General features: G+C 50.1%; 4 protein-coding genes across 4 annotated transcripts; 2 read left to right on the plus strand and 2 right to left on the minus strand.

Moving 5' to 3' along the window:
• Nucleotides 1–1,144: 1,144 nt before the first annotated feature.
• N7474_010859 (uncharacterized protein) lies at nt 1,145–3,620 on the plus strand (the record flags this gene model as incomplete). Its single annotated transcript, XM_057202269.1, has 5 exons — nt 1,145–1,167; nt 1,219–1,287; nt 1,344–1,817; nt 1,875–3,485; nt 3,536–3,620. 5 exons carry the CDS (start codon nt 1,145–1,147, stop codon nt 3,618–3,620), a joined length of 2,262 nt encoding a protein of 753 aa, XP_057047553.1.
• A 580-nt stretch (nt 3,621–4,200) lies between these two features.
• On the plus strand, nt 4,201–4,489 carry N7474_010860 (uncharacterized protein; the record flags this gene model as incomplete). Its single annotated transcript, XM_057202270.1, has 2 exons — nt 4,201–4,214; nt 4,285–4,489. The coding sequence occupies 2 exons, from the start codon at nt 4,201–4,203 to the stop codon at nt 4,487–4,489; spliced, it is 219 nt and encodes a 72-aa protein (XP_057047554.1).
• A 3,286-nt stretch (nt 4,490–7,775) lies between these two features.
• On the minus strand, nt 7,776–10,008 carry N7474_010861 (uncharacterized protein; the record flags this gene model as incomplete). The annotated part of the gene is made up of 2 exons (XM_057202271.1): nt 7,776–9,174; nt 9,821–10,008. Coding segments are annotated over 2 exons (1,587 nt in total), but the record flags the coding sequence as incomplete, so codon positions are not given.
• A 5,273-nt stretch (nt 10,009–15,281) lies between these two features.
• Nucleotides 15,282–17,271, minus strand: N7474_010862 (fungal specific transcription factor domain-containing protein; the record flags this gene model as incomplete). The annotated part of the gene is made up of 3 exons (XM_057202272.1): nt 15,282–16,502; nt 16,560–17,024; nt 17,077–17,271. 3 exons carry the CDS (start codon nt 17,269–17,271, stop codon nt 15,282–15,284), a joined length of 1,881 nt encoding a protein of 626 aa, XP_057047556.1.
• Between the last annotated feature and the right edge of the window lie 372 nt (nt 17,272–17,643).

Genomic DNA, 17,643 nt, shown 5'->3' on the forward strand with positions numbered 1-17,643 from the left:
GAGTATTCATACGTCGGCAATAAGATATGCTCTTCGTACAACACTGACGTCCTTCAACTACCCTGTCGTCGACGCAACTACCAGCACCCGATCAACAGCCTCCGCAGACAGAGCAAGGAGTCGGTCAGGCTTTTCCGGGGATTGTCAGGTTGCTCGAGCATCAAGAAGGTCAACCCTCTCTGTATGTGGTGTGCTCGGTGGTGTCTCTTCCTGAGAAGCCCTGTCTCATGGAAAAGCTATCCTTGAACGTGAAACATTCGAAACGATTCTCAGTTTCTCAGATATCCTGTCAAACATATGGGGCCCGCCAGGATGTGACTGTTAGGAAGGAATATGAGAAGATGACATTCCGCCTGAGCCAAACCCCCGGCTTCTAGAGCCCAAAGAATCTTGGCCTACAGACCGCTGCGCTGAGGCAGGCGAGCGGCAAATCGGAACACCCATCCTCGTAGTGCAATGATAAACGTGAAATCGGCCATCCCATGATCACCACCTGCGTCGACTGAAAATCTCTCTGATCTAGTAAGTACACGGCCCCCTTTGAGCTCTGTAATTAACTATCGTTCTGCCATCGCGGTATTGTCTTTGGAAAGAAGGAAGTTTATATTATGGAACAAGCCCAATGAAGATCACATATGTTAGGGGAAGACGGACAGTGTTCACAAAGCCATTTTAGGTCCTCTCCAGGTGAGGTCTTTGAGAAAGGCATCGATGGGTTACAAGATCTGAAATGCGTCAGTAGCGAGCAATGCTAGCCACCAGCTAAAATATATATTCACACACATTCAATTGAAATAGTAGGCTAAGGCACACGGTACATAATGAAAGGACACTAAATAGCAGCTAACTATCTCGATAATAATAATTGTTATCAGTATACTTTCTCCGGTTATCTCATCGCGATGTCACTGCTTGCGGCCACCCGCATCCGATCCCCGGACAATGCCTTACGTCATCACCGCCAATGAGCTAGTTATCAGGCGACGCTACTTTATTGCGTTCACCTCTGTCTTGTCACCTCTGTCGTGCGAAATTTGGTGGCCTACGCCTCTCCCTACCATCCATCCGTCTTGCGGTCAACCTGGCAAGTCAACGCCATACTTCCGCCACCCATTCGAACAATGCCACCGGCCAAGCGAGCATCATGACCTCGGACTCGACTTTGCTGTGAGTCGCTCCGCACCAGCACACGACAGAGCTAATATTCAGCGCGCACAGCCATCATCCGACCGAGTCTCTCATTCTCTCGGCCAAGCGCCGGTTCTTCCCCTTCAGGATCCCCAACTTGTCCGTCCACCCCCGCTCCCGGAGCTGTGCTCTCCGCAGAACTGACTTGCTTTTAGCCATACGCAGCTTCGCCACTACATCAGCACTGCCGACCCCGATAGGATTTATGTTATTGTTGAGCGAATAATTTACGCAATCCACATATCGGCCCAGAAGCGGGAGAGCATAGCTGCCATACCATTCGAGCCCCGAGCTCTGGCTGCTGCGTATGGCTGGATCGGGGTGGGAGGTCCAGAGAATGGCGAATGCGCATTCATTCGAATCGGTGATCAAGGCATGCAGGCTCATGGTTCCTTGTCGCAACACTCCGATGTCGATAGTGCGCTTCCACTGGACCTCGACCCACTTACAAGATCAGTATCACCAGACACCGCACGTGGGGACTCACCACGAGCTCGCCGTCTTATTCAAAATCGTTTTCCAGAAGTGGAGCTTCACAAGTTTGGTGGCAGTATTGTGAACTCTGTGACGATCCACCGGTTTCCTGGAGACAAAGACAGCCTAGCCGATGAAGATGTGATGGTCTTGAGGTAAGGTTAAAAAGACAGCCACCCTAGCATTTTTGCCAAGCTGACCTTTACATATAGCAATAACGATTGCACAGTTACTGTCTATTCTCTGACCCGTGCTACAGTACTCAAGGTCCTTGATCATCCAAAATACATGAACTATGCGACCATATCCCCCGACTCCAAATTATTGACCGCCGTTGGAGATGAAGATCGGGCCTACTTCTATAAGATCTCTCGTGACTGGGAATCGACCGTGATAACAGATTCAGGCAAAAGACTGACAGGATGGGAGTTCGACCTTACATGGTGTGTCGAAATGGATATCGGCCCGCGGCCGGATGATGCAACTTGCTTTACCGTGGCTTTCTCCCCGTCAAGTCATCTGTGCGCTGTCGGATCGCAGTCGGGGATTGTCACTGTCATTGACACGGAAACTATCCACAAGAAAGCTGGTGAGGCGGACAGCAGCAACCCGGTTATTTGTCAATTCCCAGCTTCTAGATCCTGCTCTGAAGGGGGTGCTGTCCGTTGCATGACTTTCTCGCCAGAGCCGTGGGATCTCTTGGTCTGGTTGGAAGGCCATGGCAGGGCTGGAGTCGCCGATGTGCGCCAGGCATTCTTACGCAGGCAAATCCTTCAACTAGATGCCGACGGGCCCGATTTGCAAGAAGTACATATGGAGCCATTTTCAGACGATTCCGAGAGCCAACGCATGGAAGATGAAGGCATGGGGGCGACTTCTCGAACCAGACTCGACGAGGAATTGAATGAAACAGGAGAGGGCGTTGATCGTACTTCATTACGCGATACCTTGATCCAAGATCTCACAGAACGAGAGAGATTGATCATGGACTTTTTGAACAACGCACGCTTCACATCCAGGCTCGAAGAGGGTCTCACCGAGCGACCGGAAAGGCCAGCTAGGGTAGCTCTCCAACCTCACCCAGCGGTGCGTATGCGAGTCCATGGCTCTACAGATGGGACCATGCGAGCCTCGCGTCCTACGTCCCCTCCGAATCTCTACGACTCCCCCCGAAATATCTCCCGTGACGGTGATCTTGGTCCCAGTCCACGGCGCCAGAGCTCGGTTGTGCTGTCCCAGGGAAGCCGTTCTTCGGAAACGGGTACTACCACCCATGATCGCCAGCCAAGTATCACCCTCAGTTGGACAACACCGCCGTCTGAACTGCAGTCTACCGAATCTGATAGTACTTCGCGAAACGTTGACCCTGACATTGACGTCGGACATGAAAGCAGCCGGCCGATGAGACCCCCCGAAGTGACAGGACCTACTCCCGCCACACTGGACTTCGGACTCTCTTCGGAAGGAATGACTCGCCTGAGGTCCCAGCGCTCCAGCTCAACACCCCGACGGACCGAACGTGCCCCAAGTGGCTCGGAAAGGCGATATGACCCGTCACGTCTAAGCAACTATGAGATTCGAGCGAATGTAGCCGCAGAGCGGCTTCGGCGCCAACGGCAGATCGCGAACGAAGTACATAACCGTTCATTTGAACGGGAACATCGACATCGTCAACAATTCCTAGGATTTGAACAGGCGCACTCTCCCCGATGGATCAGAAACATCATCAATGACCTCCCAGACCGAAGCTTGATTCATGGCCCCGGTGCTGAAGAACCAGACTCCACTGCTGGTGTTGGCTGGGGAGCTGACGGCAGAACCTTGTACGTGTACAAACTGGGGCATTAATCAAGCTTTCACTGACATTTTGCAGGTACATCGCGACCCTGGAAGGAATCTTTGAATTCCAGATCAACGTCCACGACCGAAAAACTTTCCCTGTTCTCTCCTGTCGCTGATTTATTTCTCCTGGCTGCGCCAGGCCCCCTTCGTTCTTCCCCGCCGGGTCTACGTTTCACCCATTTTATCAATACGTAATACCTCTTTTCCCTTGCAAATCTGAAGCAACATTTCCGCTATCGGAGGTCCAGCACACCGCAATGAACATGGTAGGATACCACTACTGAAGGAAAGCTTCCACCCTTCTTGTTATTTTGCTTTTTCTTTGATCTTATCTGCCTTGGTTTACATTGCATCTGCTTGAGGAGCCTCAGGGGCGTACATGCCACCAATCATCTGTATGTTCTTCTTGCACATTTCTCTTATGGCGGTTAGCTAGGTACAAAAGTTCGGTTACATACTGGCTCTTCACCAATTTCCGTTTCCCCCAAGTAAACATCTCGTCGTATCTATTTTCGGTACTCTATTTGCTCTTTTTTCAATTGTAATCCTGACAATTCGAAGCTACTACTTGTCAGAGCGTGGGAACCCTAACTCGCCTCAGGCATAAATACTGGTCATGTGACACCCGGCCTCATCTGATGCTGAGTGTTCTCGCACTGACACGCCCACCCAAAAGCAAACCTTGATCCAGTTCCAATGTCTCTCTGGAGGTAAGTAAACAGTGATGGCGAAATAGATTACTTAAACACGAAGAAGAATTGCTAACTCTTAGTAATCTAGCTCATACCGTTCTCTTTCGCCAAAAACACGGGCCCTGTTCGGCGTCGGCGTCATGGCGTGGGCGACGATCGGGTTGTGGACGGCACCGCAGGTGGAGGATGCGATGGGAATGAAAGCTTCAAAGGAAGAGCAGGAGGCGCTGGATCGGAAATTGGCGCTGAAAGTTTCGAGGGTCGGTGCGGAGGACAAGGGAAATTCTCAATGAGCTGGCAAGCCAGTGTCTTTTTAGCCCTATAGAGGCTATGAGGGGGAAAGGCAATGTGCTGCTCACTCCGACAGATGGCTCAGACTCGGAATGATGAGATCGAGTTGGGCTTTGGGGTTTGCAACTTGAGAGGTCGTGAGTGAACGTCCTGGTCCAATGTGTGCTTTTGTCCAAGTGGGAGGACCGGCTTGCGAGCTTCCCGCTCTTTGGCCAAAGCACATTCCACGTGCCCCTTCCACGGGAAATCGGACCGTGCTGTTTGTCGTTCGGGAAGAGGCCGTAACTACCTTGCCGCGGTCTTGCATCTATGCCTGAGCCCTACCATCCACGCGCGCCGGCAACCATGCAAACGGTCATTCGTTCCGATTATCTACGGCCGGTCAGCCTGTTTGATGACAGTCCCCGGGTGAAGCCTGCATGCCTCTGATCCTGATTGCGGACCTCCCTGGAACCGTCTTGTATAGTGAGACAAACCAGGTGCCCCAGTTCAAATCGAGAGCCGCCAGCCTCTCAGCGCAGCAACAGCCAACCATGACAAAGAGAGTCGTATTTTAATCTCCGCCTTGTCAATGTTTCAAATGGGAACGTGGTCCGGATGGTGGGCGAGCAGACGCCAAAATTGCTGCAAAAGACTCGTCGAGGCTGCTTGAGGTTCAGAAAAAGTTCGGGGACTTGGCTGTGCATGTCGCACGGGGGATGGATTGTCAGGGATCCATGGCCATCCCGGGATGTTTTCTTCTCCTTCACGTGTTTCTCGGGATATTTGTTCCCCAGTGAAACAGGCTGCTCGAAAGCCGTTGACGTGGAAACCCGGAGAAGATCGAACATCTGTCCCTTAAAAAGGATTGCCCAGTTGCATTTCAAAACCCGGAGGGTTTTTTTGCCAATCGGACAGGTTCTGCGCTCTTCCACAACCAACCAAATCCTGTCTTGATGAGAAGAAAAGAGAGAGCTGACTATGCCGCTTGGGCCCCCGAACGTCAAAGCGGCATGACTGACAGGATGGTTCGACCCTTTCGGAGATAAGACAGGCGTCGAAGCACGAGAATGAGAGTGAGTGGCGAACCAATCCATTTCCCGGCTCGCTCAAAATCTCAAAAGAGTTGAAAGTGAGGAACCCGGGCACCTCATGGTTGTCGCACCACCAACCCAGGGTCTAGTAGATGCCGTGTCTCCAGCATCAAGAAATGGGTTGTTGCCTGGGCGCAGTTTACGCCCTACCCGGCATGTTGACTAGGATCAAGTATATTCCGTTTTCTGGCGCTGGATTTACGCATGCCCGTTTCCAGCCTTTCAGCATCTAAGACAACGTGCTTTCATCCTTGTTTATTTATCCCGATATACATACTCTTTGCAGTGCACTGCTAAGCCTTAGAACGAAGCCAATCTCAACCCATCTATTATGTAGCGGGACTGTTTCCTCCTCAGCTCCGAATCTGCCGTGCAACAAAGTCGGATTCGAAGAGATTCTACAACGGCTGTTGGGCAGAAGGCCCGGGCGGGTGCATATTTCTGTTTCTCTTCTCTAGTCTTCTGTATTAGACTCAATCCATTCCATCCTCGGGTAGTTGCGCACGGACAGTAAAATAAGAAAATGAAAACTGGGGGCAAGTGATCAAGACTGACCTCAATTGCTCGCCCCAATAAACTTGTACAATGCGCAGGACCGACGTACAAGTTGCGCGGATCAGGTGCTCATAATTCAAAATTCCGATTCCCCCTTTTTTCAAGCCTCCGTCTCTACACTATCTATTTGTTGTAGTCGCTGCTACGGGTGATCAACAAGAAATACGTGGATGATATTGGTGCGCTGTTGGGTCATATATCACCTTAGGAATATCCGACTAAATGCAAATAACTATTATTTACGTAACCTGATCTGGAATTCAAATGCACCTTCCCTATCAGTGGCAATATTTAGCAAGTATCTGTCCGAACTTCAGGCCACACGAGATGCATCGATTGGGTATTGCATTTGCATTGCCTGCAATGCCGGCAATTCAAGCACCGGAAATGATAGGTGCGGATGTGCAGAAGCAAGATTTCATTTGTTTGACAATGTATTTCTGCATTCGGGTATAGTAAATAGTTCTGCGGATGATCGAAACATGTACTGCACATCCATCAGAGGATAATGTATGAGATCAATAAAAACCAAGATACTTAATAATATCCAGACTAGTTAGTTCTGCATCTCAACTTGTTCCTAGTGTAGTCTCCTGATTGCCGCTGCGGGTGTCTTAACTCTCGGCAGGTCAAAACAAGGCTTAGCTGAAGAATGCAATACCCCACGACCCGCATGGGACTGTCGATCAGCTGGCGTCGATCACCCGATGACCCTAGTGCTCCATCTCGAATTGTTGAAAGAAGCAAAGACACAACTTGCATATTCATCGTACATTTTGCACTGTACATATGCATCTACATAAAAAAAAAAAAAGCAGATTCTTGCTGCCTAGCAGAGGCCAAAAAAGCTACTGCTCGCGCTCGCTGATTGGCGACATGTACGCTGTCCCAGATAGGCCTAAGTCTTCCCTTGGCAGCGTTTGTTTGGGTTCTCGTTTTTCTTTCCAGATTTATTATTGGAACCATCAATAAAAATACGCCACATTAGCCAGAGCGGATCCCTGCTTATTTCTGTATTCCTTTGTACTGCAGAGCTGCGTATTGTCAATTGCCTCTGCAAGCCCCAAGTTTATTGGCTATAAAAAAGAAGATAGAAATGCAAGAAAGAAACAAGCTAGAGGAAAAGCAAAGCTGCAGATTCTCAGCTTCCACAGGATTCGATCGGGCCTGACCTGGTCAGGCCACAATTAGGAGTGGGATGTAGCAAATCGGGGAATTACGCAGCTTGTGCATAGAGGAATTTGAATGGAGTTGGAGGAGGTTCGCGTTCTTTAGTGGCATTCTGCACGCTCGCTCTCCTCGTGAAAGGAATCATCTTAATTGTAAGAACACATGACAAGAAAAGAAAAATTCAGATGAAAAAAAAAAAAGAATCCTTGGCCGACATTTCGCTGCGTGCGAGAACTCGGGTGGTGTGTACTCGCGAAGCGAGGTGCAGGATACCAGCTCAAGCCAACCATCTTCCTAGTCCTTCCGGAGAACTAACGAAGACCAAATGAGTGTCAAAATAAGGCACAAGAAAAGAGAAATAGAAACCGAAGATAAAAAAAAAAAAAAATGAAGCGCCAGAAACTAGAAAGCAAATGCCATAGAATCGTCTTCCGCGCCTCCATGCTCCAGTCCGTAATTGGGTTCGTTCAGTGCTATCAAAGCATGCCGCTTAGGTACATAATCTGTGCGGGTTTTGAATGGGATCGTAGCGGCCGTAAGTCGAGCAGACAGGATCATATCCTCCAGAATTGGTCTGCTGCCTGTGCTGGTGGCCGGGAACTCCGGCGAAGGTCGGGTCGTGGTAGAGATCGGTCTTGAGATAGGGATCAGTCTTGAGCGTATCCATTGGGTCCATCGTATCATTCATGATTGAGTAGTCAAACCCCGACGAAGAAGACGACGAGATCAAAGGACTGTCACTCAGCGGGGAATGCTCTGCCGTAGGCATGTGTCGATAGTCTGTTCTACCGAACTGACCACGATGGCCCGAGTCGTACATGAGCAGATGGGACCGCGCTGCTTGGCCGATTCCGGGAGGGAGAGAACCTCCGCTGCCGTCGCCGGCATTGGTATCGGGGCCCATGCTAGCGGCGCTGTCCCGACGACCATCCTTGTAGTGACCAGGAGAGCGGCCGCGGACAACCATGGCGTGTGATTGACGTCGAGCGACTTGAACCCATCGAGCTTTGCCATCGATAGGGTTGTAAACTTCAGCCTGGAGCTCAACAATCAGATTGTAGGTTTGTTGCTGCGCGCGGCGCTTGCCATTGTTGGCGGTCGCCTTTTGGAACTGAATTCGCTGGAAAATGTGCTGCGTAGGTGGCTGGCAGGGCTGAGCAGTATTTGTGAAAGATGAATTGCAGTCCATCGACTGCGAAAATGCCGAATTGCTACCATTTGCAAGAGTTCCTGCAGATAGCGAAATGGGCGGCGCAGGTTGGAGAATAACCCGGCCAGGCCTGGTCTCGGACTGCTTATCTCTCTTTGGAGTATGCTGCACCAGATCCCGCGTCTCGCCATATTGCCCGTTCACGATAGCAGAGATGGACATTGCGAAACCTCGAATGGGTTCCAGCGTCTGATCTGGCTTGCGAAGATACAGTGGAATCGATGACAGCCAGGGCTGCAGTGTAAATGAGCAGGTGACGGCGAAATAATTCCGGCGATAGCAGGTCCATTTGCCTTCAGATGGAAAGAATCCTCGACCCATTTTGGCATGGACCTCAGGTGTGATCGTGTGCTGCGTGCCTGCCATATCCGCCACAATGGACTCAAGGACGCATGTTTCTTCAAACGGTGGAGCTGAATTATTATCGGTCTGTGGCTGGGATCGTTGAGCTTGTTCCATCATGGGCTGAACCAAAGTATTTTGGCTCCGGTCGAAGCCAGTGTCCAGAACTCGAGTGGTCGTGTATTGGTGGGCCCGAGGAACATCGCCCAACGGGAATCCCAGCCCCCGTTGAAGAGAATAAGAAGGTGAATAGGCGTTATTCCTCCCCATAAATGCCGGGATAGAGTTGATTGAGGGTCCCAGGGTCTGCATGGTTGTTGACATAGCGGGAGGCTGTCTGAAATGCATATCGAGTCCTGTAAGCAACCATAGCAACTGAGACACATGCGGAAATACTTACAAAGTGTGTGGTAGTCCTCTAAAGTCGCCAAATCTATCGAAGGAATGATGCTGAGGAGGATGAGGGAAAATAGGACCAGAAATGGGAGAAAAGGAATCTATGTATGTCCCAAGGATTCCCTTGTTAGAATATAACCGATATTGAAGATTAATGAGGCTAGGCCATACCAGAGCAAGAATCCGGGGGTGTCATTGCAGCCGTAGTCGAAACGGGAAACCTATAAGACGACCCGTTCAGCAAGTTACATCACCACAAAATCTCCGCGAGCGAACGCCTAGCAAGAGAAAAGCCAGATATTCAAATGAACCCGAGCGCAGCACCGAGATCATGATGTGAAAACAGAGAGGAGAGCCGAGGGCGGGTGCAAAAAACGGGGAAGAAGCCGGAAAGCACGAGACGAGCCCAGATAAAAGGGCTAAGGCATCGGAAGAAACGCATGCATGCAGCAGATCGGTATGGAAGGTAAGGAAACAGGCCGGACTAAAGTCCAAGCTGCCTGGACCCGGAGGAAGCGCATTTACAAGGGGAGGCTAGCCAAGTGGCGCGCAAGGACAGTCCAGATTGAAAGAATAGAACGACTTACTGCAAATCCTGCATAGCTGGCTGCTGTACGCTGTACCTCACGCCGTTGGTAACAGGCATCGAGGCGAGAGCTCCGACTCGCTGATGGTTGTCGTCTTCATCAGTCCCAAACGCCGGCAGATGGGACCACAGTGCTTGCGCACCCAAATAGTCACCGTCCGTGGAGGTGGCTGGGCAGTTCAGGAAGGGATCTGGAAGAAAAGACGCTGGGCACGTCGTCGGTCAGAAGAGCAGAAAAGATAATAATACAAAAATAATGCGAAAATGGCAAAGGTCACCAGCGGCGATATTTAACCAGCCGCATGACGGGACAACCATGGAAGGAAGAGAAACTTACAGGGATCCATCCTGAGCGGCGTTTTGCCAGGTTCCTCGTGGACCCTGAGTATGGACAGGTAAGGTGACACCAGCGAGAGGCCTAAGCCGTTGCCTGGCCCTTGATGTCTTTTGTGGCAAAGTCCGGTGTCTAGATTGGTAACAGGGTCAGTAACCGGGTCCAAGCCAAAGTTCTCAGTGAAGTTTTCTCACAAAAACTATGCTGAAATTGGTGGCGAACCTCGCTCTGAAACAGGAAAGTCGCGGACTTTGGACCAAAGGTATCAGAGATGAGAAGCCGACGTGTTATAGAGGAGAAAAGAGGGAAATGTGGAAAACCGGCGCGATTTTGCAAGAAATGAAGCGAAGTGAGTGGAGAGGAAATTAAGAGAGCGGAAGTGAATGATAAAATGAGAGCATGCTTGAAGAGAGTGAAGATGTGAAGATACGGAGCCTCAAGTAAGAGAAGAGGGAGCAGAAGACAGAAAGAAAAGAAATGGGGTTCGCTGACTCGTCCACAAATGCGTCACCAGATATTGGCAGATTGCATGATGTCTTAATTGAGAGGCTCACATAGGCCCGCGGAGTTTCTGCCCAGCTAGTTAAAGAGCTTAATTGGAACAATGGTCAAAGCAGGAGCAAGGTCCGCCGGCACTAGTCCTGGGATGACAGGCGCAGAATGAAAAAATAAAAATAATAATGGCAGTAATAGAAAGGGGAAACAAAAAGAAAAAGGAAAAAAACGTACTAATAAAAAGGAACTTACTGTTGTAATATAGTGCGACTGGGTGTACAAATTAGCAGATCAAGCCACCAGCGGCATTGATGGGCAAGTCGCCTGCATGCACTGTATTGAAGAAAATCTCGCTAGTAGTGAGAAGCTCAAGCAAGCATAGAAGCCCTGATACCAAATGCACAGGATGACCCCAGTGGCACATTGAGAGTAATTTCTTTTGGAGGGTCCTAGTGCAGGACAGTGGCTGGGCTGATGATGGAGCCAACGACTGGTTGTAGCTTGAATAAAGGGCCCTTTAGGATCTTTGGTAAGGGGGATGGAGCCTCATGAACTAATATTTGATGCGCAATGATAGATAAACGTGTCTGGGTGATGACGAGTTTCCATTTTCCAGCGTTCTGCACTGGGGGATTGCCCTGCCTCTTGCCAGAACTAGACCACCGTTAGTTCTCCAGATCCTGGTAGCTTTCCTAATGTGGAAACAACCCCCAGTTAGTCTGGCCAGGCATCACGACCGAGCCAAGAGGCGACCCTTTCATCACACTTGCCACGAGATTCCGTGGTTAGGCTCGGTCAGACCCAGCCAGGGACATGGGAAATACGTTGTATTCGGGAGGGCAAAGAAAGGGTGCCAGCAGCCAGTGTGCATAGAGGTCCAACAGGAGCGGTCCAGCCCACGGGATCTGTAAGATAATTTTGGAATTCCATTTTTGCTTTTTATTATATTTTCTTCATGTAATAGAGGCGCAAGAAATCTGGAGATGATTATCCATCTGCGGAACTGTAGCAACTAATCGTTGGAGCCATCTTCATCAATTTAGTTGTTGATGACGCATGTCATTGGTCGGAGCCACCATGTTACAGGCTCTAGAAGCCAAGTCTCAAGGGCTCAAACCGAGCTGCACGGACAGCGGCCGATACGAGATGGGTAAGGCACAGTATAGTGATTGTTCAATGACAGGCAACAGGGTGTAATGTCCACGGCCAAGTGGCCCCGATGAAGTCAGATGTGGCAGCGCGAACACCCGATAAAGCGGGTCACTGCATGAAAATGAAATAAGATGAAACGAAAAAGGCTAGAGGTGATGATCAACCCCCCCGGCAACCCGTGTAGCCCCCAGTCGCATGACAGAGAATGATGTATCAGACCATGGAACTCGCAGGGAGCCAATAGGCGGGTTCCATTCTCATCACATCCCTGTGGGAAAGGGCCAGTGAGAAAGCAGAAAACCATAAATTGTCACTACTCTCTGGCACTTCTGACACGCCCGTCGGAGTCGTCACCGAGAGGTGGCAATTATTTGATTGTGGAAAATACTTGAGAAGCACGAGCAGTAGCTTAGTTTCTACATGAAGAAAATCAGATCAGCCGATCGGCAGCTCTCTACACAACAACTGCATTTCCCTGTGCTGGCGACATCCTCACCGACAAACCGAAGCGAGAAAATAACATGGCGTCGCTGGAGACTGTATGCAGCCATGGACGGCCCGAGACACATCCCGCTCCACCTCCAATGAGCTTTGACCCCTAGCCTGGGGCTCTTGTCTCCTTCACACCAAGGGAGCCCTAATCTGGATATAGCCCCCACAGGGGGGCCTAAAAACAAGAAAGGGCAAGAAAGGTAAAATACATGGCTTACGCGGCAGCTCTTCAGGAAAGAACTTCCGGCCTGCTCGGGCAGTGGAAATAAACATCTAGGGTGGAAGGAATAACCATAGATCCAGAGACCCCAGGACCCCGAAGTGGGAGTGCGGTCCGATTCGTGTCGACAGAACTTGCATTAGTGGGCAGATCGGCCAGGCTGCAGCAGGCTAGTTGGGTGAGTAGTGTGCAATGCGCAGGACTCTGGAAAAGCACCCGACAGCTAATGATTGGCCGGGGAGACAGTCAATAGAAGGCCGTGGTAATGGGAGGGGGGATGTTGTGCATCATTCGTTCACTCTTCCCCTCGAACTCTATACATATCTCCGTGGGCAATGGCCGTGCTCGTCCTAAATAGGACAGGGTGCGTTCCGCTTTGGGCTAGACAATAGCAGATCGCAAGCCATTGACACTGCCGAGAAGTGATGAAAATGTTCTCTCCTTGCCGACACGTGCAGGGGCGGTGAGTCCCTCCATCACTACAAGCTGTATCCTTGAAAGGGAAGATGTAGTAGGTCGGCCACTCCCCGTGCCGGAGCTCCACCTCGAATGAGCCTTCTCCGGCTCCACTGTTCGTGATCTATCACTTCGAAAAGGCTACATTTCACTATTTTCCATGCGACACATAAAGCATTGAAATTGTCCGAATCATTATTAGGGTAACTTTAGCAAGCCCTACCTTGTACATCCGTCGCTGCAGGTACCTCAGAGGTGAGTTTTTAGAGTGCTAAATATATACTTCGATTTAACTTTTGCTAAGTGAGATCCCGCCACTAGGGCGAGAACCGCATGGATTTTCATCAAACAAATCATGGACTGAAGTTGTCATCATTGTCTCAGCTTGGCCTTCGAAGGAACATTTCCCGTTGTCGGATGCTTTTTGCCGCCCGTTGGTGGCTGTATTGATATCTCGACGTCCTGACGAGCATCCCTGTGCGACGCTGGCCATTCGCTGCCGAGCAACGACGAACCGTGGTTAATCCCGCAGCCCATTTCCGGATCGCATGGAAGGGGTAGAGGCAGAGAAAGGAGGAAACACCAGAAACTATCAGACGACAGTAAAGAAGCCAATGTTTTGTCTGCGTGCTCTTGAAAGATTATACTTTCAGTGCATTGGAACAGCCCAATGACCAGGAGTCTCCGAAAAAGACAGCAGCCGGGGGTGGCGTACTGCGCATTCTTCAATCCTTCCTGTTCCGTGACCCTGGTTCAATATGCCGGTTGTTCTAGGGTTCAATGGGCGTATTGTCTCAACGTCTACCACAATATGACAGCAAGCATCGCGCGGGTCATTTTTCTATGAAGATCAGGCCGGTCCTTCACACTACTGCGATTGTCGCCGGCAATTTCGCCATCATTTTTCTCGGTCTTTTCAAATTATACTTACTAAAATTGGGGCATTAACTTTGACCATACCAACGCTTCAGAATCCAAAGGCACAACGCTCAAGGTATCTACTACCTTGGACACAAGTTTCCTGGGCTGTCACCTGCGTACCACGGATCCTGAGATTGAGGGTTACTTTCTTATGATCGTCAACCTAATTGCTGGTATCCACATCAAAGGATGTTTCGCCGAGGGTTCTACCTGTCCTCCCTCAGTCCATGCAGTGTACCTGGCGGATATTCTCATTGGCGGCAGACCACCCTGTCACCCAAAACTTTGATCCACCCGGATCTACAACCTGCCAACATCCGATCGTGTCGTATCATAGCTCATGGGGCTTCTCGGCAGATGGATCCCGCGGGAAGCAAAGCCAGAAAGTGAGTCGCCGCTGCCGATCATTACATGACATGCCTAGCAAAGGACATCATCAAGACAGGGATCTAGCTGGCAACAAGAACTGACAATTGGTCAGTCGATGCAGTCTCACGATGATAAAAGCTTGTCAGGCGGGCGCCACCTCTTCTGGATGGTCGACGTTGGATGCAGTCCGGTTGAAGACGGCCGACAAGACCAACAGGCAAACTTCTTTTTTCCCACTCCGCCAATGTGGCAACCAGGATCTCGTCTTCATCTTTCCACTCTATTCCCTGACACTCGGCCGACCAACCCGGACTCGGGCTTGAGTAGCGCGGAGGAAACAGCCAAGAAAACAAAATGCCCCTCAAGAAATTTGCTCAACGGCAACCTCTCATTACCAAGAACTTCCCTTCTGGTCGATTGCCTCGATCGTCCCACCACACGCTCCAATACTTTGCCATCAGGACCCTGTCAACGTCGCTGTTGGCCTGGGACGTCATGATCGCGCTTGTCCTACTTCAGTCCACAATGGCGGAAGAAAAAAAAAAGACAAAACCAAAAATCTTTGAAATGTGGTGGCCTAGTATTTTCAGAAAGGGATTAGCAAGTTCGCGGATCCACCCATCCTTGTCAACCTAGATTTTTTGGCAAGGGGCGCAGCGAAGCGTGTCTATCCCCGTGTAAGCTTTTTCCAGGTCTCTTTCCTTAAGTGGGACGCTGATGCTACCTTTTGCAACCCAATTCTAAGCCATCTCCAGGGAGGTGGGTCCTGCTGTTCAAGGATCTAGATAAGTCTATGGGTGCGAAGAGAGGGTCTATCTTCGTTCGAGGAGGCCGATGGCTCGAATTTGCGCTCGAGTGCTTCAATCCAGGCTTTGAAGAGATTTTTTAGGCATCAGAGAAAATCTCTTCACGCATTCGGTGATGAAACATCAGGGATATTCGTTGCAGCCGGCTGAGCAGGACTACCGAATCTGGCAAGAGCTAAGTAGATACAAGAGAACAATCAAAAGCACTTGGATTAGGCTAAGTCGAGCCTAGCCTTCTTCCATTCACAATATCATTCCATTCTGGCAGGCAGAGCATGTCTGGCATCGAGTCACCAAACAAATCACCCTCAATGTTCCAAGCCAGATCCGGTGATGGCATTCTTTGGCTGGGCCATTCAGGCTCTAGCATGTCCTCATCTCTTTGCTCATAGTCAAGATCCGTCTCTTCCAGTGGTCCATTGTGAGTTGCATAGCTTGATTCACCAACTTTAGAACAATGCGAGACGCCCTTGTTGACTTTTCCGTGTGCTCCTGATGTAGATCGTCTGTAACCGCCTCTTGCAATCCAAACTTGGTGTCGGATCCGAGCAAGGCATCGCCAGATGCTCCCTCTTCCAGCGTCGACTACTGACAAGTCGTCCGAGTACGACAGGGCATCAAACACCTTGTTTACCAGATCCCACGCCTTCTCGGTCTCCGATGACAAAGGGAAAGCACATAGAAAACGCAACACATATGCGAGAGCGTACCACTGTGGGTACGTTTGGAATAACCAGGCAAAGTTTCCAGTCGTTCTGCCACTGAGTAGCGAATAACTACTCTCAATCGTGCGGCAGGCCGTGGAAAAGGCCATTTCGCAGAGCCCTTTCGAAGGGGAAGGCGTTGAGCAGTTTTTGTGCTCGGTTTGTGAGGTGAGATGCTCGCGAGCCTGCAGCATGAACTCCATTTTGATGTACGCGGTCCTGTAATGAGTTGCAGCAGTTTCTTGGACTCGGGATAGAGTTTTGTTGGAAAAGAATTTCTTTTCGAACCATGCTTTGTGTTCGCGCATAATCTTTCTTCTTTCTTCAAGATCGTCTGTAAGGTCAGCGTCATGGCCCGTCGCTATCGTGCCGAGCACACGTTGCAAGAGCTTGGTGGCTTCAATTGAAGCCAGAGCGAATGATGTCTGCGTCCAGGCATCCGATTCTGATGGCAGTGTCTCCATAGTAGGGAACAAACAGTCGTCGTCGATATTGAGCGGAAGTCTCAGTCCTTGATGGAGCCAGTCAAAACTGTAGGCAAATCCATGATCTTCAGGCGCTCTATGATCGAGCAGATTAAGATGCCACCAAAGTCTGAGTCGGCGCTCAGTCTCAAATGGACTCAACCCGAGAGCGGCCCCGTCTCGATGGATGCCAATGGACTGCGCTAACCGGATCGCAGTACCGATTAGGATCCAGACGCCGCGCCCAGGATCGTGAACTCGTAGACAGGTCTGCTTTTAATTAGATAACACGACACAAACGTCGGGAGGAAGGGTTCTTTGTCTCACAGCAAAAATGGCTACAGCCTCAACAGTCGTAACATCGGGTTCGTTGAACAAGTTCAACTCGATAATGATCTTATTCAGTCCATTCTTGAATTCCTCCAGCAACTCCGAGCGGCTATTCGAGGAAATTCTTGATATCTCGTCCTCGTTCAAGCTGGTTGTGGCAGCGAAGTATATTGCAAAAGCCAGCGCTGAGAAGGATGATGTGGTTCGAGACGGGTCGGCTACCAGAGCTACCATGGACGATTGTGTAGTCGGAATATGCAGAATTTTGACGACAGGGTCCACGTTTTCGATAAATGCCCTCCAAAGCCGTAGTGCTAGTTGAGGGTCTGGGTATAGGTTCGCTGGATTTCCGGTCCTGTTGTGTGCTATTGGAGATATTCCAGTTGTTAAGTTGAGATCCCTGGAGATGCTCGCAGCCTTTCCACAGGCAAACTGGGGGTCAGGAGGCCTCATACGTTCTTCCTAAGAGATGATTAGCTGATAATTGTCTAGTCGATGGGTGTATTGTACGCACATCTTGAAAAACGTCTAGTAAGTTGGCGTTGTCGACATAATGAACCCTTTCGCCATCTTTCAAGAGAATCTCCCATGATCTCCACGGATTCGCAGATGATGACTTAGAAAGATATGAAGCTGGAGAAGCTACCGACTCTGATATCTTTGCTTGCAATCTTGGTGGTGGAGCCCAAGATGAAGGTTCTCTGTTCATTTGCCCAAGCAGGATTGACTCTAGTCGCTGCAGACGATCAGAGATATCCTGCAACGACGAACTCTTCTTTCCAGTATCACATCGCTCACTCGGATATGTGCAAATCTCCCTCATGCGAGCACATTGCGAACAAGGGCTCTTGCGATCGCATCGCGTCTTCCTTCGATAGCACCTAACACATGAGCGGCTAGTTTCGCTGGTGCTGACCTGTTTATCGGAGGCATTATCTTTCTGTCTATCCATTGTATTGGTCGTCATGATTCAGTGCCTGCCCAAGGTTCTAGGTGAGTGCAAATTGACTCAACTTGGGGCTTCGGCTCTTTCGGGCCCGGCAGGGCCGCTCATGAGCGAATTATGTAACCCTGCACATAA

The sequence above is a fragment of the Penicillium riverlandense genome, assembly GCF_028828495.1.
Source record: "Penicillium riverlandense strain IBT 135883 chromosome Unknown utg000011l_segment0_segment0, whole genome shotgun sequence".
NCBI lineage: Eukaryota > Fungi > Ascomycota > Eurotiomycetes > Eurotiales > Aspergillaceae > Penicillium > Penicillium riverlandense.